The 21,864-nt window shown below is 43.5% G+C and overlaps 1 protein-coding gene across 3 annotated transcripts in view; it reads right to left on the bottom strand.

Moving 5' to 3' along the window:
* Positions 1 to 21,506, bottom strand: part of numb (NUMB endocytic adaptor protein) — a 33,915-nt gene extending 12,409 nt beyond the window's left edge. For all 3 annotated transcript variants that reach the window (XM_029258637.1, XM_029258639.1, XM_029258638.1), the window contains exons 1-2: positions 21,291 to 21,506; positions 2,722 to 2,858 (exon numbers count right to left, since the gene is read on the bottom strand). In XM_029258637.1, the coding sequence (XP_029114470.1) occupies positions 2,722 to 2,847 (126 nt within the window). In that variant the 5' untranslated portion in view covers positions 2,848 to 2,858; positions 21,291 to 21,506. The remainder of the gene's footprint in view (positions 1 to 2,721; positions 2,859 to 21,290) is intronic.
* Between the last annotated feature and the right edge of the window lie 358 nt (positions 21,507 to 21,864).

The following is a 21,864-nucleotide window of genomic DNA, read 5'->3' as shown; positions in this document are numbered from 1 at the left end:
GGGTAGTAGTTTATTTGTACCTCTTCTAATCTGGCCTACTTTACAGATGTAAACAGCATCAGCAGGTACAGCTGCCTAGTTCCTGTGAGCTGACAATCTTTCCGACTGCAGTGCTGAACACGTGTAAAGAAAATTCACAGAGACTTGGCTCCTGGTCACTCCATCTTCTGTAGTCAGTTCTTTCTCTGGTATCCACACACACATTCAGCCCTCCTTGACCTCGACCTCCACTCTGCAGGGGCAAAAGCTGCAGTCCAGGAGGAGAGATGAGTTTTTCTTAGGTGTTTATGATGGAAGCCCTGAGGAAGCAGGACCAGTCCAGAGTCATCTCATAATACCCAACTTCCACATCTTTCTCCTTGGCATTCGTTCACTTCACTTGCACCCATTACCCTAGTCACCGCCCTCTACAGGAAAATTCAAAATGCTAATCTCACCACAAATATTTGAACCCACAGAACTCCTCTCCCCTCCCTCCCAAAAAGGAACTGAAAGGAGCAAGGGAAAAAGATAGAATGATGGAGTGTAAAGGGAAGAGGGTTAGGGCATGCAAGGATAGCAAGGTAGGCTGTACTTGCACAGAAACAGGGTATAAACCCAAAAAGGAGAGGAAACTGAAAGGCAGACAAGAAAAGGCAAAAATAAAATGCTACCCAGACACATCCCACCATTTCTGAAGTGGGCCTACACTTGGTACAGTTTCATTCACATCAGTTAATATCTCATAGCTTCATAAGTAAACTGAAGAGGAACAAGAATGAAGATGTGAAACAGCCAAGGAAATGATTCCCCAAAACCAGCAAAATGAAAGCTTACATTCTCATAGCACAAGGAGGATAAAGCAAAATTTCCAAATAATGGAAAAACATAACTGAATTAAAAGTAAACACACAGCATTACAGATAAAAGATGCATGTACACATGAACAAAAGAACAGACTGGCAAGCAGTAACAAGATGCCTACTTTGGCCCTGAAGATCAGCAGGGTCATGGCATAAAGAAAGTAGAGTCGTATATACTGAGCTTCGGGGAAAGAACAAACGGCACGATGGCACCACGGATGGCGCCGATGCCTCACAGCTGCTGGGCTGCGTGTTTGGATTTAAGCTTGAATTTGGCTCAGTGCATGCAATGTTGCATGTCCCCCATGTGTTTACATGAGTTTCCTCCAAGTACTTTGGCTTCCTCCCACAGAACAAAGACATGTTCCCAGTGAATTTGTGACTGTAAACTGTCTGTAGCATGAGAGTGAATAAGTGTATGTGACTGCCCTATGATGGAATGGTGCTCTGTGCAGAGTTCACCATGCCTCAGGTTTCTGGAATAGGCTGTGGACCACTGCAACCCTGCATTGATCAAGTGGTTACAGATGGATGGATGGATGGAAGGAAAGCTACTAGTCATTTTGGAGGATCTGGACCCAAGGATAGTCCTGAGGATACAGAGAAGGACAAAGTGGAACTAAACACACACACACACACACACACACACACACACACACACACACACACTTTCTGAACCGCTTGTCCCATATGGGGTCGCAGGGAGCCGGAGCCTAACCTGGCAACTCGGGGCGTAAGGCCGGAGGGGGAGGGGACACACCCAGGACCGGACGCCAGTCCACCGCAAGGCACCCCAAGCAGGACTTGAACCCCAGACCCACCAGAGAGCAGGACCCGGTCCAACCCACTGCGCCACCGCGCCCAAAGTAGGACTAGTTTTTGTGTAATTCTCTCCATCTCATACACTCAGCTATCAATTCTGCAATAAACCAAAACCCATGGCCACCTGGGTTACACAGAAAATGCAGGAGGTGAAGACCCTACTAACATTTCTTTTTTTACAAGTACCTCGCCACTGGATTCACCATTTACCGTGTCAGCAATGTTTCAGCAACACTGAAAAACATCACATTAGCCGCTCACTTCATCTCTCTCCCACTCTCTGCTCATGGTTCAGTTAGGGGTGAGCTCTTAAACAACATGGTAAACATGGAACAGGAGCACTACACTATTTAGTAAACCTACAGTTGTTTCTGCAACATAGAACAAAGACGCTTTACCTGGTTAGACACCTAATCCAGGTAAACACTCAAAGCAGACGGAAGTCTTGTAATGAGTTGAACGACAGCTCAAGTTAGTCGCTCCAGAAAGAATGCAACACAACTAGGATTATAGCAATTTATCATGAGGGATAACAGTTACAGGGCTTTTAAAAAAAAAAAAAAAAAAAAAGTTATATATTGCATATATTTTTCCTGCTTTTGAACAAAATTTACTGTATATACAAGACAAAATATTCTTCTTAACCTGTATCGCATCAGTGACCTGGACCACAGAATGTCCATGACCTCAGCAACCACTACAAATGAGTGACCTAGGTGACCGTACTGCGTCCATGACCTGGGTGACAGCAGCGTGTCCTGGATAACCACAGTGTCAGTGATCTGGGTAACCACCACATATTGATGGTATATGTAACCACAAGTGCTTCGGCGACCTGGCTGATCACAATGAGTCAATGCCTCTAACCACAGTGCATTGCTGCTTCACTAGCTGCCTCAGTATCATGTATGCTGTAGAGCCCCAGGAAAAGGTGTTGTGCTAATGCCTCTGTAACACTGGTGCATAATTCCACGGGCTTGGTAAGCATACAAAGTAGCACGCTAGTGACTGAGCGTGAGTAGGGTATTGGTCCATTTGCCTGGCTTCTCTGTCTCACCTTGACTGCAAAGCTGCATTTTCCTGTCCGTACGGCCTCCTCGTCGGTCTGCCACTGGTGCGGTCGGCTTGACTCTGGGACGTAGATGTCTTTCTTCCGGCGGATGCTCTTCCGCAGTTTGTTCATTGCTGAGCTTCCTGAACAAGGAGGACAGATAGACAGTGAGAGACGGACCCCTGTGTGTAGACTCCCACACAGAGACCTTGTACAATACATAGCTTCGCCAACACTGTGTTTGATAAAAATGCGATTCCACCTTTAGGCAACCAAAATTGCAAGCAATATCATCATCTTCCAAAAAGATGAGTACAGCCCCTTACACTGTTTAAGAATGAACGCAATACATCTGAAATTACTGGTGTAGCAGAGTGCGAAGCAGAAGAAAACACAGGAGAATCAAATGAAGAGAACACAGAACGGCTCTGCTAAAAGCTGTACATGAAGCACTGCAACACAAACAGCTTATTGTAAGTATGGCAACAGTGGGCCATTGCTGTGTTATAACTAGAGCTGCTGCCTTTGCATCCAGATGTTGCAGGTTCGAAACATAGCTACTACTGTAATGCCTTTAAGCAAGGTACTTACACTAAATTGCTCCAGTAAAAATCACCCATAAGTTGCTTTGGAGAAAAGAATAAGATAAATGAATATATTATAAAATATAAAAATTATATATTTAAGTTAAAAAATCCATTACACGAAATTACATTAATAGAAATGAGCGACTGCAGGTGCCTCAGTTCCTGAGCTGTACATTTAGGCACATGTTTGAATCTGCTCAGTCTTTGCAGCATTTACATGTTCTCCCTGTGTTTATGTGGGTATCCTTCCAAAGACGTGTTTCTGGAGGAATGGTGACCCTAAGCTGCCCTTTGTGTGCACGTGTAAGTGAATTAGTGTGCGACTACCAAACCGGCATGCTATTCCAAGTTTCCAGTCAACATCTTTTTCAGTTTCAGTAAATGTGTCTCAAATTACCAATAACAATAATTTGCATATTCCAAATTGGTTAGGCCTCAGGCTTATGAATTTGTTGCAGAAGAAAAAATGAAAGTGGTTTCATCAGGACTCCAGAGAACTGGAGATCTATTGCTACCTCAAACAGACCTGTTCTCAGTCCAAGGATCTGTTTGCGCAAAGACTGTCGCGAAACCCATCAGATTTTTTTGTGCACCGAATACCCCTCGAGCATCACTCTGCTCCCTGCTCTTAAGCAATCGATATGTCTTATTCTGCATCAGGACTCCACGACTAACAAGAGACATGCAAAGGCTTTAATAGGCACTCTGTACGCTGGAGAGGCAGGAAAAGAGAACAGATTTTTCCTGCACTAATAAATGATTTGACATGAGCCAGCGCAGCTCCCAGCAAGCCAACCATCTGAGTAATTAACCCAGAGGGAGAACACAGTAGGTTTGTTTCCCACAGCTTCAGAAAACTGTATGCTTGTCTTCTGAAAGAAACGAAGAAAAGGGCAAAAAGCAAAGGGGAAAAAAAAACCATGCTTGACCTGAAAGGTCAAGTGGGAGGAACCCCATGAAAACAGTCCTCCAGGACCTATGAAACGTCTTCAAGCCGTGACTCAGCCGGCCACAGCGCACCGCACCAGCTTGTTAGCTAACGAGATGCGCCGATTCTGCTCAGGGTCGGAACAAAGGAGCACCAAAATATCTCAGAGCGAACAGTCCTATCTGCAAAAGTAAAACCAAAATGAGTGTCCTATCTTCCAGTAGTCAGGCACTGCTAACAGAATGGTGGCAGGGAAATGCACGTGCCAGACAAACAGCAGCAAAAATGAAGCCTAAATGTATGTATGTACTAGAGCAGCACAATGTACATACATCCCACTGAGCAATGTTCAGCACAAAAGGACTTTTCAACAATTTCTAAAAGAATGTCCAAGCCTTAGGGGGTGCGGTGGCGCAGTGGGTTGGACTGGGTCCTGCTCTCTGGTGGGTCTGGGGTTCGATTCCCGCTTGGGGTGCCTTGCAACGGACTGGCGTCCCGTCCTGGGTGTGTCCCCTCCCCCTCTGGCCTTACGCCCTGAGTTGCTAGGTAGGCTCTGGTTCCCTGCAACCCCATCTGGGACAAGCGGTTCAGAAAATGTGTGTGTGTGTGTGTGTCCAAGCCTTATTCCAGATATGCAGCAGTATCTTTCAATACCAGAGAACATCTTTTGTAGGATGTATTACATTTACATTTATTCATTTAGCGCACGCTTTCCTCCGAAGTGACGTACATCTCATTAAGACTCAGTACCGATTCTAGCAGAGTTTGGGAGATGCACTTAAAAGTATGTACGCTAGGGTGGACAAAGCTCTCAAGAGAATTAAAGTCATGTTTTTGATGATGCCAAAAACATGGCATTAAAGCCATTAAGGAATGGCTCTGTTGCGGCACACAGATCTTTACCAACAAACAAAAAAGTAAAAACCGACCAAGAAATAATAGTGTTCTGCAGGACAAAGCAAAAAAAAAAAAAAAAAAAAACTGTACCAGGGATACTATATGGTTGGAAAACCACTCCGCCATGCAACCACACAAGGAGAAGAAAAAAGCAAAAGGGGGGGAGCATTGAACCCAGTGTTAATGAAGAAAAGCATTCAGCCTAATATCGCTCTGAGCAGAAACACTGGCCACAAAAACAGAGATCAGCTTTTCTCCCACAGCTGAGAAGAGGGGCAGTTACAGAATGAGAGGAGAAGAGAGCAGGCAAGACAGGTGCACAAAAGTCTGTGTAACCAGAGCATGGTGTGTACACAGGTTACACCGTAAGTAAACCTGTACGGCTGGGACTGGGAAGGAGGATGCAGGTAACAACCCAAGAGAAAGACTGAAAAAAAAACAAAAACAACAACAAAGATCAATGGCAGCAGCTCCTTGGGAGGATCAAGCACCACCACCACTAACACTCCCTTATTTGGGTCATATCGCATCTCAGCTCACCGCAGGCTGTGGTCTTACTCGCTGGGAAAGCAATGTCTCCACTCTCAGCAGAAGATCATGGCTACAATGCATTGCTGTTCCCACCCCCCCCCATTCTCCACACTTTCGGTGCCTCTCTCATTGTCTGCTCACTGAGCTGCAGCCCTGTACTATGAGCTGCATGGTACAGTATTCACTGAATAGGAATCAGTGGAGGGGTGTCTCAGTGGTTTGGGGATCTGTAACTGCTGAATCCCTCACACGCCCTCACACGCCCTCACAACTGAGTTTACATGGAATGGTGAGACCATCAGACTCATATGAATTGAGCCTCTCCAATGTTTTACAGAACAAAACAGATCTGGGACATTCTGTTAAGGCCCAAGCCAGGAGACAGACACCAGCCATGTCTGCCAGCAATTCACAGACTTTGGCCACCAGCCACTTTCCCCTTTCCATTTTTTTTGGAAGGCCATTAGACAGACAGCTGTATAAAGTCCACCTACAGTCAAACAAAGTCTGCTGCAACCATGGCAGGAAGCCACCCACCGTCCCTTGAGTGACCTACAGGGAAGGCCAGCGGGAGAGAACCCGAAACCCACACACTTCAGGACGGTCAATACCACTCAGCCTGAATTGGACACAGTGTGGATTATGAATTAAGATGTAGCAAAATATCATCCGTCACACATCAGATGGGACAACCTGGTGCATTTGGCAGACACGTCAATATTTGAATAATCTTTCCAGGCGTGGACAAATTCAATTATACGATGCAGAAGGATCCGCAGCACACAGACAATTTTTTTTTTGGGGGGGGGGTTAACATAAATGGAGAAATAATGGCGATGGATTGCGCTGACTGGGCTTCATGAGCTTGCAAAATCCTACTCTGTACTACTGTGGCAATACAATTTCCCATCACTTGCTTTAATGGTGAAATTCATGGTGGGGAAAAGAAATTTATGAAGCATTTTGTATTATTGAAATTCCACAGAAACAGGAATACACTAATTTAGTGGACAAAACAAGGGTTGGGAGGCAACGAGGCCACTGACAAGCACCCTGACCATGCTTTTTTTAATCCTTGGAATACAACATTGTGTTGCTCTTATTTCTGGTTGTTACTCCTTTCAGAGATCTAGAGTCATGGGCTTTACCAAAATCAGAGAAAACACAAGCTCCACAGAACCACTCTGCACCATCTCCAACTTCAGGCAACTGTTACAAAGACCAGTTCAATCACTGGAATCTCCAGCAATGACTTGTCATCTCATATAGGGAGCAGCACTGAGATTCTAAGGGAATTCCTGAATAATCATAAGGAGAGGTTTAAATTTTGATATCAACTTTAAAACATACAATCTCAGCTATTTACCCCAAGATATTATTCAATTGAGGAGAATATTTTATACTGGACCCTGGTGATAAAGAAACTCTCCAGTTTTCAAAGGGTGCACAAGTCGTCTCTTCATTACGAAACCCAATTGGGGGGAAGTCGAGCCTGTGAGGGAGAAGGGTACTGGAAGGAAGAATTGAACAATCTAAGCCAAATGATTCATGACAGCAGCCTCCTTTTACTGCCATCAGCTTGGCAGTGGTGTTGGGGGAGGGATGGATCATGTGTTGAGAGAGTAAAAACACATGCATCAGGCTATTAGCTGCAATGTCCATTGGAAATGACAGGAGCATTTAGAGTGAGGCCAATAAGTATACCCGTCCTTTACAAATACGTGGTCCCTTTGCTCACAAATCTCGCTAGCTGTTGATACAAATAGCATATTTAAGGACCACCTGACAGCAAAAGGACACTAAGGCAATATGTGGTGAAAGACTTCTAACCAGCATGTTGCTAATGTGCATTGCTGTGGTTCATAACCAAAAGAGCTCAAGCAACATCCAGCTGTAAACCCGAATAAAAGTACTTTGCTTTGAATAAAAGCAATGGATGGGAAAAAAAAAAAAAAAAAAAAAAAAAAAAAAAAAAAAAAAAAAAAACCATTTTAGAAACCATGAATGAGTTTTCAGAATTCCAACTTAAATGCCTTGTATTTCTGCCACAGTACACAATGCATTCTTTGGGGAGAAGGGGGGGAAAGAAGAAGAAGAAGAAAAAAAAAAAAAAAAAAAAAAAAACTTTTTACACAAGTAATGTGTTCGTGGGACATTCTGAAGTAGCTTAAAAGGCAATCAGGGCTGATATTCATAAAGCGCAGCTAACACTGTGCAGCAAACATTTGCACAGTACTAGAATCAAGAGAACCCAGAGGGTAAACAAACATCAAGGTGATAAAACTGTAATTCAACATCAGCAAGACCCACAAAATGCAGGGAGAAATCAAGATGGTGCAACACAATCCAATAACATACAATATTGTGTTTTCATCACTGATTTGGAGGAAGTCCAGTTTAGAATTGAATCATTTATCATTGATTATACAATGGCAAAGTAATTCCAGCAGTAATGAAATGAGCTACTGTAACTTTTTTCTTGTTTTGAAGTGACACAATATGAGTAAGTCAACTACTTAAGTACAGGATAATTTTTTCCATCTTACCCGAAAGGGAAGTTAAGCAATGGTTTTCAAATAGCACAGTCATTAATTACATCAAGAATCTGAATGCCAAGCTGGCGTGAACATGACTGCTGCTGGAATATGGAGAAAACTATGTACTGTCTCAAGGATTAAACAACATGTGCAAACATCATTAAAAAAGCTCAGAATAAGTTTTTATCGATTTATCTAATCGCAAAGGAAAATGCACACATGTACACCCATTAGAAACACTAAATGGTCGCAAAAACTTTTCTTTCTGAGGACATGTGAGAATTCTCTGTACACACAATGTCCAGGGCAAGGGTGAAATGCTGAAGCTGGTGTTGTGGAGGCTCCAGAGCTGGACTCTGGACCTCTGAGCACAGGTATTAGTTCCAAGTGGCGCCCTGCAAGGAAACCGGAACTTCATGCTACCATCAGCAGGGTGTAAAACCATAACCAGTGTTGCAAGCCCTCATAGATAACGATATCTGCTGGTCAGAGAAGAAGAGGTGATAGTGTTAGGACTGGTGAGGGTGCCACATGGAAGAGGGCAGGTGTGGAGAGGGTTAGAGAGGAAATACCATGTTTAGAGGTGAAGGCTCAAAGTAGAACAGATGGCATAATGCTGAAGGTCACAGTACTGGGAATTCTCAGCATAGAAGTGTCTCAAAGGTTTGCCCCATCTAGTTCCCTTTCTCTTCTTACAAAACACATACTTCCCTTGGTCCAAGGCAGTCTTTAACACGGCAGCCCCCACCTTCAGCGCAAAAAAAAAAAAAAAAAAAAAAAAACTACATACGCACGCACACGCATGACCCTACCAAAGCTTATACCATATTGCTTTTGACATTTCATGTAATATTGTTTCTAATTCACAAGGGAAAAGAAGCCAGTAATGAAAGAAAATTAATCAGTTTTTGGCTCTACAAAGTTTAGACATCTTAATCTTCTGCTTCCTAATCAAAAGTAATTAGAGGGAATTACTCTTGAAATTAAACATGAATCCCAGGATAAGGCAGATGAATCCTTGGATGAGCAATGTAACGATTGCACATGCGGCTGTCTAAATGCCTGTTTCACTCCCAACACGTTCATAGTTGCGTTTATAAAACATCCTAATGCAGTTAGCAGCATTCAAATCACAAAGTGGAATGCAAGGAGAGGAACCTTAAAAGACGTGTGCATGAACTGTGCACACAAAACAAGCTCCAGAAAAAGAAAGGAAGAGGAGCTCATGGAGAGTTTCTGACTCACTTAATCTGTACTTCATGCTCTTCCAAACATAGTTCAAACATCTCTTGCCTGTTTCTCCCTCAACAGTGCTACAGTGGTAGGTTCTACTAGGTGAGCTATAGAAAGTGGTAGTTTCTGGAATGTGGCGCACTCACAAGCAGGTCTTGGAAAGGTGAGCAATGAGACACAGGCAGGTTCCTGCCAGAGAAACAGGTCTTAAAAGGAGGGGTAATGAGACAATGCGAGGTTCTAGACGGCATGGTATTAACAGTTGCAGACAGGCCGTGGGAAGTCCACAGTCCCAACTGCTATAGCAGACCTTCAGAGAAGGGCTGAGTGAGCTTGACACAGAGCAGAATGTATAGCACCAGAAATCACAGCAAGCAAAAATTACTCAGTCAGGTGAGCTGTTCAGCCAAGCACAGCTTTGGAGCTGAGAGCATGGCCTATGTCTAACTTGGGGAGGGGGAAACAGTATCTCACCATAACAGCTTTGTGAGCATGATGTTGGTACATCTGTATGACCAACATTCAGCCACATACAGCAGTTGACTGTGTTACAGTTGGAGCCAAGAGACACTCCGGGGACAGAGACAAAGAGCTCCCCAGCATTAATACTCACTCCATTTCGAAAGACCCTGATACTTGTACACCCGATACCTGCACCTGTACTTCATGTCACAGTTTCTTCTCACTTTGTTTACCATATAAACTGAAGTAATGAGCCAGTGAAAAACGACAGTAAATATTTCTAGAACTATTTATTATTCTCTACTACAGATCATCTTAATAGCAGTCTTCTGTCAAAAGTGATTTCCAAAATACATTAAAAAAAATATTAGGATAGTGATGGTAATCTTCTTTTTCCTCTTGTACATGGGTTAGCTATCGGTGTACTGAACTGGAAGCCCCCCCAGCTAATGAAAATCTCCTATAAATGCAATAACAAAACTTTGATGTACTGTGACTAAATTCACAGTTCATTAATTTCAGACACGCTGAATGTAGAGAAATAGGTACACATGAGAGCAAAACATGCAACAATCAGGGATGTTCCCAAAAGACAGTAAGGCAATATAGATTAGTGAAAATAATGGCTGCTAAATTTAAGGAACCAACACTTTTAGATAAACTGGGTTAAGAGAAGAGCCTTTTGTTCAAAAGAAGCGATCAAGTCGCTTTTTGTAGAGTATAATCTGCAATATATTACTTTAACGAAATGAGTACCGAACCATCTTCACAATGCAAAAGGGGTTTCAATCTCAATGTACATCTTCGAGACAAGCTGTACTGCTACATTACTTAAGTCATCCTTTTTATTTTACTGCAGGTGTTCCTAACCTTTGAGGTGTGCCTCTCCAGGGCAGGTGCAAAGGGGATACAGGGGAAGTGTCAGTACTTCCCATAAAATTTACTGCGATAAAATCCTGAAGTTTCGAATTTTTTATAGATACTATTATGAATTAGGTGACCGTGAGGAATTGGCCAAAAATAAAATCTCCTTGCTGATTAATTTTGGGATGGATGGGAGATGTAGGGTGGGTGCGGTGGCGCAGTGGGTTTGACCGGGTCCTGCTCTCTGGTGAGTCTGGGGTTCGAGTCCCGCTTGGGGTGCCTTGCAACAGACTGGCGTCCCGTCCTGGATACATCCCCTCCCCCTTCAGCCTTACGCCGTGTGTTGCCAGGTTAGGCTCCTGCTCCCCACGACCCCGCATGGGACAAGCGGTTTCAGACGGTGTGTGTGAGAGACATGAACATTCAGCTCACTTTCACATGAGCTGTGAAGGTAAAAAGGTTTTCAATCTGTTTCTACTCCAAGATCATTGTGACTTTCTTCCACAATGAAATCCTGAAGCAAAAGGCTACTCTGACATAAAAATTTCAATTTCTTTTTTCTACCCTTATTTAAAATCACACAGGGCATACTCCTGACATTATCAATGCTCACGTGGAACAAGGAGGAAACGCGCTCACAGTTGAGCTGAGCAAAATCTGAGACAGAATGGTCCACCAGGTCTGTGGTTACCATGACACTCTAATCACACCTTTCCTCTCCTCTCTGGACAAGGGGGGGGGGAAATCACATTAAACACACCCAGGGGCTTGCAGGAAGCAGAGAGACAAGAGAGGGGCCCATAATCATTCAGTCTAATGCACTAATCCCGACAGTCCATTGTTACACATTTACCTGACCTGCTCGAAATGCTAATAATACATCAGCCATTAACCAGGCCAGAGTGGGCGTGCAGTCCTTGACATCATCTTGAGGTCTCCGAGTGCGAGTCTTGGCTTAACTGAGCTTTCCTACTGACAAACAAAGACAACAGCATGGTCCTGGACTGGTCAACAGTAACATCTACATACTGCCACCCAGCCTCAACTTATTTGTTATTCATATAGGTTTGACCCACACAGACAGTACTGACAGGCTACTGTCTTGACTGTCACCTACATACAGCAGTGGAAAGCTGCTTTTGCCCTGCAGTCTTGAATCATTATCGGTCTCCTGGGAAAGAAAGGTGGAATCAAGACTATAAGTGGATGCCTCAAAATGTATTCAGAGTCCAGGGGATTGTACCTCGTTCAAGTTCTCTATTGCAAACATAACAAGTAACCGCACCCTGTATTTTGCAACTTCGGGGGGGGGGGGGAATCTGTCAACATCTTCAAGTTATTTCCCAGTAGACAAGTTATTTACACCTACAAATGCAAGATGAGATTATTTTTTCTAAATGATCCCCTTTCAAAGTGAATCATGAGGCCCTTCTGCTACCGTGTGTCTCCTTTACTGCTGGGACACAAATTCATCTGTTCTCGGGAGAAGCGGGTACCCACTGGTATTTATTACAGTCAGTTCAGTGGCTCGAGAACAATTATGCTTATGACCTCACAACCAGAATAAGGCCCAATAATTCAGCCTAATTGGCTGCACACATCAATACAAATCAAGATCCATGATGTTTTGTAGAGAAAATGCACCCCATGGTGTTTTAAACCCACATTAAGTAGATTGCTCCTTACAAGAGCTTCCAGAGGACATTTAGAAAAAGAAAAAGTGCAAAGTGGAAAAACATTCAACAGAATTCAGGTTAACAGTTTAGCAAGTACTCATTTATGCCATTTTGTGTTCTTACCTCTAGCTGCGTTGAAAGCACGAGTGTGTGCGCATGAGTGTTCGCATGTGTGTGTGTGTACCCGTAGTGTGTATAGGTGAAGGAATGATGTGTGTATAATACGAGGTTTCTGCTGGGGAAGAGACCCACATTTGACAGTCCTGTCACTGTAGCTAACACAGAGACAAACAAGTAATATACACACATTGTCTGAACCGCTTGTTCCATACGCGGTCGCTGTGAGCCGGAGCCTAACCCAGCAACACAGGACGTAAGGCTGGAGGGGGAGGGGACACACCCAGGACGGGACAGCAGTTCATTGCAAGGCACCCCAAGGGGGACTTGAACCCCAGACCCACCGGAGAGCAGGACCCGGTCCAACCCACTGCGCCACCGCACCCCCACAAATAATATACACACACCCATATACATAAACGCTCTCAGAGAGACACAGAGCACCTTAAGGAACAAACTGAGCACAGAGCCTGAAGGAAAAAAGGGAGGGAAAGGGGGGGGAAGAAGAAGAAGGAAGAAAAAAAAAAAAAAAAAACTTCTAAGCACTGTGACTAATCTCCTTATCAAGTCTCTAAAACAGGCCAAATCAGAGCTCAGAACAAGTATTAATAAAGCTGTCATTTCCCATTAAATGCTAAAAATATTCAAAATAATATTAATACTAATTACAGGTCAAAAACAGAAGCACCATCTTGTATCATTTGAATGGAAATAAATTGCGCTCTTCACAAAAAACCTGTGAAGCTAGCTGAAATGGGGAAAGATGCAACAAACATTGTCCACCTGCTCATCCAACCACTTACTGTGTTTTAAGTATGACTAACCGTTGAAGGATCATTTTCAAACCATTTATAATGTTAAAACACCAGAAACCTTCATGTCAGATCCCATGTGCCAGACTTACCAATAAAGTGACGAAAGCTGAGTAGTGGGGTAACGTGCATTTAGAAATCCACATTTTGCAATATTTCCATTTGCAGCGAGGCTTTTACACAATAGTTCTATTTAGCAAGCTAGGAAAGTTCAAAACCAAAATACACGACTAGAAAAAAAATACTACAATTTTAATAGGGATTCTATTAATGTGTTATGGAAGAGCTTCTTTTATAATTACCTGTACCAGTTTAAAGAAGGGGGGCGCAGCGGGCTTAGCCGGGTCCTGCTCTCTGGCGGGTCTTGGGTTCGAGTCCCACTTGGGGTGCCTTGTGACAGACGGGCGTCCCGTCCTGGATGTGACCCCTCCCCCTTCAGCCTTACGCCCCGTGTTGCCGGGTTAGGTTCCGACTCGCCACGACAAGCGGCTTCAGCCAATGTGTGTATGTGGGTGTTTAAAGAAGGTTTATAATGCTAATGTATCCTGCTTCAAGGGAACGGTCTTCACTGGACAGGTTTCAAATTTTATTATTAGTATTATTTTGTATTTAGATGACACATTTGTCCAAAGCATCTTAAAATGTTTTGATACTAAGCTAGACTACTAACTAGATGCTAAGCTACCTTCAGTTATCTACCTTTTCACACAACAGAGCAATGTAACCAACACACTGCCAAACTATTTAGAGTTACCAACTAAGCTAAAGCATATCTGTGGACTGTCGGAGAAAACCAGAGCACCCAGAAGAAATCCACACAAATATGGGGAGAACATACAAACGCCACACAGACTGACACTCAGGGTTCCAAGCCATTTCCAAATTCGCAGCCCGGGAATTGCGAGGCACCAGCATTACCTGATGCATCCCCAGGCTGCCCAACGGGAAATATAGCATGTACATGAGTACATCATACCATGCAGTCCCTAGTACTACAGTCTTTTTGACAAGTGACCACAAGGAGTGATCATGAAGCCTATTCACTCCACACAGTTTTGGTCACTTTGAGTACTATAATGGAAATTCTCAAGCATTACTGGTACTGCTTCTAGCAGCAGGGCCCACAGACGACTGTGAAACAGCTCGGACCTCTGGCTGTCCTATGAGTATTTGTGGAGTGGGGAAGAGGACAACAGTGCCAGCTGAGGGCTCAAGTCAGTTTGCTGGTGGTCACTGCAACTTTCTCCACCTGGCAAGACGAAGAAGTCAACCGCATCGCATTACGCTTTTTAGCTAACCTGTCATAGCAGGACCAGAAGTGCTCAGTACAGCCAACATACTAATAAAACTAATAAACTAATAAATATCATCACATAAAACAATTACAGCTGAACATATGAAGATGTGATGAGCCTACTGATGAGAAGCTTCAATAATTCAGCCAAATGACATCCAAAAAAAAAACAGAATACATAGAAGTTCTTAAACGGTGCATTAACTGGGACACCACAAGCGGCACTGGCACATGAATCCGGCAGATAACACAATGGCACGGCAAGCCATATGACTGAGAATGAACAGGTCGCTGAAGAAGTTAAGCACCCATGTGACTAAATCCTCCCTTCTGGCTGGACCATCAGCTCCTTCCCTCAGCTGCATGTCAACCAACCAGTTCTACCACTAAGACACTGGAAGGGGCAAGGTCCCAGTAGTGTGCAGCGTGCATTCAAGTGACTCACTGTCACTCTCTGACATAGGAACATACACACCCAGCTAGTGCCTTCACAGAAACAGAAGGAAATAAATGCTTGGACAGCTTCTAGTTACAACTGCAAATAAAATTCTTTAGGACCAGAAAACAGATGACAGTGTGCGCTGAGTCTAAGGGAATTACAGGAAGAGGAGACTACCTCGGCAAAGAGGAAAACTCTCCCATACAAAAATGAAACAGACAAGAAAGCTTTGATGGCAGTAAACCATGACATCAATTAAGACGAGATCAACAGCCCCCCTGCCCACCAGTTTATGAAAAGAGAATGAAGGGATTTGGCAAGAACACTAAATCAATCACTGTGCCAAGCAAAAGGTTGGTTGGACTGAGGCATGTGAAAGGGTGGGATGGGCTGAGAGATGTGTTTGAGGGGGCACAGCAGAGGTGTTGTTCCTCATACGAGTGGCAGCCTCACCATCCTTGCAGGGCTGACTTATCTCCCTGCTCTGGTACCTCCACACCCAGTGGTACCACTACACCGCTGCACCCAAACACATGCTGCTGGGCATCTACTGATGAAACACACTCAAATCTCCAGAAACACCACTCATGGATTCCATCATTTGCAAGGTACAGTAATATAGAACTTATGTCAAATCATTAAAAAAACTGGGCAATGTGGGTTTGAATTCTGAGCTGCAAAACTCCCAGCATCGAAATCAAAGCATTTACAGGAACAGCAATGCATTGTGGGATTATATGCGAATGTAGCGATTTAATGAAACTCAGCCCTAATCGTGTCCCTTGTGGAAGTGAAAATTGTGCTGTGGAACAGTATGGATGCTGCCTCACGCTGACCAGGCCAAACTGCAAGGAGAGGAGTGCCGTGGCGTAGAGGACCTCTTTACCACCCACACTTCTGTTACACAACACACTGATCGAACCAAACCTGCTCTGTTCCATCTGAGCAGACCAGCCAGTATGGAGGTACTGCAACTCAGTCCCTTCAAGGCTCAAAGAATTTGGGGGGCATATCACAAAAATAGGATTTCATCTTCTGTATACACAAATTTGAGGAAAATTCAGTTAACAAATAAAATATACAAAATTTACCAGTATCATGCTACCCATTTCCTAGAAACAGATTCATATTCTGGAACTGTAATCAGGAGTGCAGAACACACAGACATCTTTCACAGCAAAATACACACAAACTGTCACAGCTATACAGAACAACTTAAGGAAGGAAGGAGTAACAACACAGTGATGGTCAGCATTCTGTGTTTGGGCCAATCCAGCATCACATACAGTTTCATCAGCCATGAGCTCCAGCCCTACCAACCTGCAGGTCAGTAACGCCACCCTGTAGCAACTTCCTGCTGCATTGGGTCCCGTTGCCAAGGAACATGGTGTGTGGCGACACCGTCTCATTGCGGCGTCAGCAGAGCCCTTGGCGACCCAATGCACAGAGACAGAGAAATGTAAGAGTACCTGAACTAACAGTGTTTTCACATTTGTTTTTTGGTGCGTAGCTCCATAATACAAGGCACTCTAAATCCCAAACATAACACACACTGGCTCTCCATTAAGTGTGGTACTGACAAACACTTAATTAGCATCATCTTCCCTGTCCAAGGTTCTTGTCCAGTTTACAGTTTCACCCACATTTATACAACTCGATATTCTACTGGTACAAGACAGGTAATATAATTCCAAAGGTACAGCAGCAGAACCACTCCTGGAACATAAATGGGTAATCTTCCAAGTTAAAAGCCTATGTCCATAACCACTATCTTGCTACACCATCCTCTGGAGTTTAAAATTCTCAGAGTCACGAGGCAGTGACAAATAACTCTGGTCCACCAAAACACAGAGGACCAGGATGTTGTACTCAGATTAATAAAAAATAAACTTTATAATGATGCATTTCATTTGAAAGATTTTTAAACCCATGTTACTACATCACTGTTTCCATTATTTGGAAACACAGTAAAGGAGATGTGGTGTGTTTACTGGTGTTGCAACCACAAAAAAGGTTTAGAAAATAATTCCACATCAAAGCTACTCACAGAACACTCAATACCAAGGTGATCTGGAGGGTTTTTATACATGTATGGTACGGGTATGCTTTCACAAACTCATTGAGTATGAATCCACTGTAACAATGATTAATTTTATAACTTTTCCATATAAGGCTCTCTGTGCTTGACATGACATGCAGCAGAAATTACAAGGATTAGTTAACATTACCAATTTGACATATGGGCTTCACAGTACACTGATTTATAAAGAACAAATGGTAATAGAAGCAGAGGTTTGGATATGTGTAAGTATTTGGGGTTATGGTAGGGTGAAGTGGGAGGAATACAGGAAGACTCAAAGGTTATTCCACTAAAATCAGCAAACAAAGCCACAGGATAAGCTTCTGGGTACAAATGAATGAGCAATTACTAATAACCCTACTGATTCATTTACTTCAATCCTAATAATGCCAAATAGATGATCCTCAAGAGTGTTCTATGAAATAATATCATCTCATCAATCCTAACAAACACATGCAATATCACAAAACAGCCCTGGGTACAGTCAGATGTCCCTAGGCTGAGAAGCATTAGGTGACAGAGAAACTGGCTAGAGCAGTGACAGACACTGAAAGAGGTCCCTTCAGCTCGCACCCCCCTCCCTCCCTGTTACTCTGGATATGGTGGATACCGTTACCACTAGTGTGCCAATAGGCAAACTGTCACTGAGCTCTGCACTGAGGAATGCAACGGAGTCTTGGTGTCAGCAGCCATGCTTCTTCAGTTGTACAGATGCCCCTAGTTGACCAAGAGGGGCTCTCGTTACTTGGAGGAGTATGAGGAACTGTTTTGTGATATTGCATGTGTTTGCTTGCTCATTACTACTGGTGGCTTCACTGTGAACATGGACCAACATCCTTTGCTTCTCTCTGTGGAGACACATATCAATGGCTGAGGAAGAAGTCATTGTGTCACTGTGCACTCAACAACAGGGTCTGTGTATTCGCCCTGTATTCACCCTCAAACACAAGAACCCAACAGTATGTGTTTACCCTCACACACAAGAACTGTAAAGTTCCTCTATTCACCCAAACAAAGGGGTTGTACATTATATTTAACCCCACCTACAAGAGCAACTCTGACTCAGTGTTGAGCTACATCCAAATGCCCAGCATTTGCAACCATCCCCTCCTGGCAGTACAGGGAGCAAGACTATGGATTCCCCTTACTCCATATCGCTGGAGACTGCAGTTCCCCCCGTTTGGAGAGATGGCACACATAAGAACACACACACAGAGCAGGATGAAAAGGACACTCAGTGCCTGGCCCTTTACAGAACTGGATATCCAAAATAAACAGCCCAATGGTGCACTCGAAACATTACAGTGCAGCCAGCAAGATTATTTGCTTCAATCTGTTCATTAAACATTCAGAATCTAATTTCACCCTTGAACTCAGGAGTGAACAACACAGTCCTGGCAAGGACAGTCAAATGAAGAGAATAAAAACAGACTGCAGCTACAGCTAAAAGTGGGTTGCTGATTTACCCACTGGACTAGTAGAAGGTGTAAAAGTCATTCAGTGAATTGTTTTCTATTTTAGCTTGGACCCTTGCTTACTTTGCAATAAAAATAGAGCAAATAATAATGAACGCATTTCAGAACTCCTTCCTGAACATTTGTGTTGCATTAATGGTTAACCACTCAGAGAAGTTTTCCTCCTCATTCTTACATTCCTCAGTTGCCTGTTTCAGTTTATGATTCTGATAGCTATTTACTGGGCCCATAACTCCATGTTGCAAAGCCAAGCATTAGCAGCTGTAACTGTCATGGAGAAATGAGTTTCCAAGGCAAGAACTGACAGCTAAAGTGCCCATGAAGTACAAAATGTGAGATGTAAAGACTAAAGATTACACAAAACCTATATTAATTATACAAGTTGAAAAAAAGTATTATAAAGAACCTCTATTTAGTTGATGCCTTTGTCTAAGATAATATTTCTTATTTAAAATTCTAAGTTCTCTCATTAACAGGGTATTTTACAGAAATAACTCACTCAGAAGTAGTACAGCTGGAGTGGCATTCAAACCATAAACCTTCAGTCTGAAAAACCTCAGTCCTAACCAGAACACTCCCAGCTGCCCCAAAATTATGCACTTTCCTGTCAAAAACATTTCTGAATCCACCTGTAAGTGAGCTGTGCCCCGCTTCCCACTTCTGATGATGATTGGAATCAAACTTGCATGATCAGTGTATTATCTAAGAGAACCTACCAGAAAACAAGATCACTTCACTGTTAACAGGTCAGAATATGGAAACAGCATGCATGAAGTTCTCAGCATAACTCAAAGTTGTACTGTACTTTGTTCCAAATAAAATGTTTACAAACATAATATACTTTGTAGCCTATGCCCAGGTGAAAAATCAAGTAAAAAATTATTTTAATACAGCAACACTCTTAAAATCTAAACACCTAGGTCTATATGGATTGGAACTATGCATAATCTGCTACATAAATCATTTCAGAGAAACATAATTACCTTACAAATTACGTAACATGACCAGGAAATAACTTTTTCCAGGATACTTTTAGTTATTTTAGGAGGAAAAAGTTATGTAAATACTACATTAAATTTTTCCAAATGAAAGAGCATTGGTTTAATAGAATTGCATGGCATCAATGAAATAAGATATTAAGGTGGACAAAGAACAGATGTCATATCAATGAACATGTACATTTTATTTATAAAAAAAAAAATATATTAAAAAAATATTTAGCATTGGCAGGTACTTCCCAGGCAGAGTTGATCAAGGTATCCACAAGAACACAGCAATAAAAATGTGAGCAATAATATCCAGACCCATAAAAGGGGTCAATTAGGGGGATGGACCCTGGCCTGATGGATATTACAGGAGTAGTGGGACGAAACAATAACCTTCAGGGTACACGTGCAATGTCCTTAAGCACTATCATGCCACCGGAAACTGCTTTACTGAAGGGGGTAGCGTGCTGACTGATACATGTTTGGGGCCACAGGAATCATGTCACAGCCAACAGAACTCCTAATCACCAGCAAACGTTTAGAACACAGACTTTCATTCACTAACATGACTATATTGTCCAATGTTGGAAAAACACAGAACAACTTTAATCACTAATTAATTTATTTCCAGTAAAAATATTCTTTCAGTTGCGGACACTGGACAGTGAGTGAGCGATGAAGCCCGGTGACAGGCCGTCAGAGAGAGCCCTTACTCCACTGAATCAACTCAAGCGAGACTTTTTCGCGTTATTTCACGTTTCGTCACAATTCGGGAGAAAAACACTCCAGATCCGGCAGTGTGTCCAGTGAAGTAAAACATCGGTCAAAGTAAAATGAACAGTAAAGGGGAAAGACAACGTGTCCATCGAGCCGCACCGGCTGAAAACCGTCTCCTGAGTGAGGTGACAGGCGGCCCAGCATGACACGTACTATAAGAATACTCTACCTATAATACTTGAAAATTTACAGAGAGAGATGATGTTAATTGGTAAACGTATTAATGTGAAAGGCGTGTAAAGCAGGGCCCCGAGCAGCTCCACGGTTTACACACACGAAGAAAACACCTGACGGACCTTAGCACTCCGCTCAACGCCCAAGTCGAAGGAAGGCAGTCTCGCGGCGAGCGGATACTGTACTGTACACTGTCGCGCGCCACCGCCAAGTTGCGCGCTCGGCGCGTTTCACCGCGCGCAATTCACTGCAGTACGAACGGCGCGAGGACGCAACCGCACAGTCCGCACGCTCGTCCCTCCTCCGCAAGACAAGACTTGGCAAGGCTACCAACTATGGAGACGCGGCAATCAATCATTATTATTGGTGAAAAAGAAGAGAAATGGCAATGGACACTACTACATCAGGTTTTGCCAAATAACTTCTCTTAATGCGGCAACTTGACACACGGTCTGAGTCAGAACATTCAACATTGTGATTGTTCAGATCATTTTTTATTTTTTTTTTTATAATTCTTCACTCTTTTCAGTCTGACAAACGAGAGATCTGACTCGCGCAGGGCTGATCCAAACGTACGACTCGGCCGTTTATTTGAGTGTGTGCTACTACAACTTGAGTACTGACGAGAAGTTCAACCACGCGCTGCTCCGAACACCCCCGTCCCCCTCCCTGTTCTCACCGGGCGGGAGAGCCACAGAGCACTTACCTTAACACTAACAGCAGGTCCGGCGCGGCAGTGAAAGTGTCAGGCAGAGTACAGTAAATATGCTAAACAGATCTAAACTGTGTTACCAACAGAAGGATCAAATTAGCAGAATCCCGGGAAAGCTCCACGTTAGACCTCACGTCTCAGTTCCCCCAGCAGCCTCTCCTCGCGCCAGGCGTCTCACCTGCTGGCCTCTCCGGGCCACTGCCTTGTTCAACCTAACCACCCTTAGCAACGGACCGCCCTTCCATCTCTTCTATTGGTCAACGTCGCAGTGCGGCAAGCGATATTGTCTTATTATTGGTCAACGGAAATGCCAATCAGAAATAATAGCGTCGAACGTAGTACCCCTAACCGGTTATTTTGCAATCTTGCGTGTTTGCGTAGCGCCTCCCTGATCTTGTGGAAAGCGCGCCGTGCGTCCAGCGCGCTGAATTAGAAGGGCTCCAGTTGGTGTTCAACGTTATCTTTTAAACCACTCTGCAAACCCATTTGCGGGTTCTCTCTGCTTAAATTGTAGGCTTGAACAGATTTTATTCGTCACTTATACAGGGCTGAAAGTGGAAGTGGACGT

Source organism: Scleropages formosus, chromosome 15 (assembly GCF_900964775.1).
Source record: "Scleropages formosus chromosome 15, fSclFor1.1, whole genome shotgun sequence".
Classification (NCBI taxonomy): domain Eukaryota; kingdom Metazoa; phylum Chordata; class Actinopteri; order Osteoglossiformes; family Osteoglossidae; genus Scleropages; species Scleropages formosus.
The sequence above is the reverse complement of the archived record's forward strand: the minus strand, read 5'-3'. Positions and strand labels throughout refer to the sequence as shown.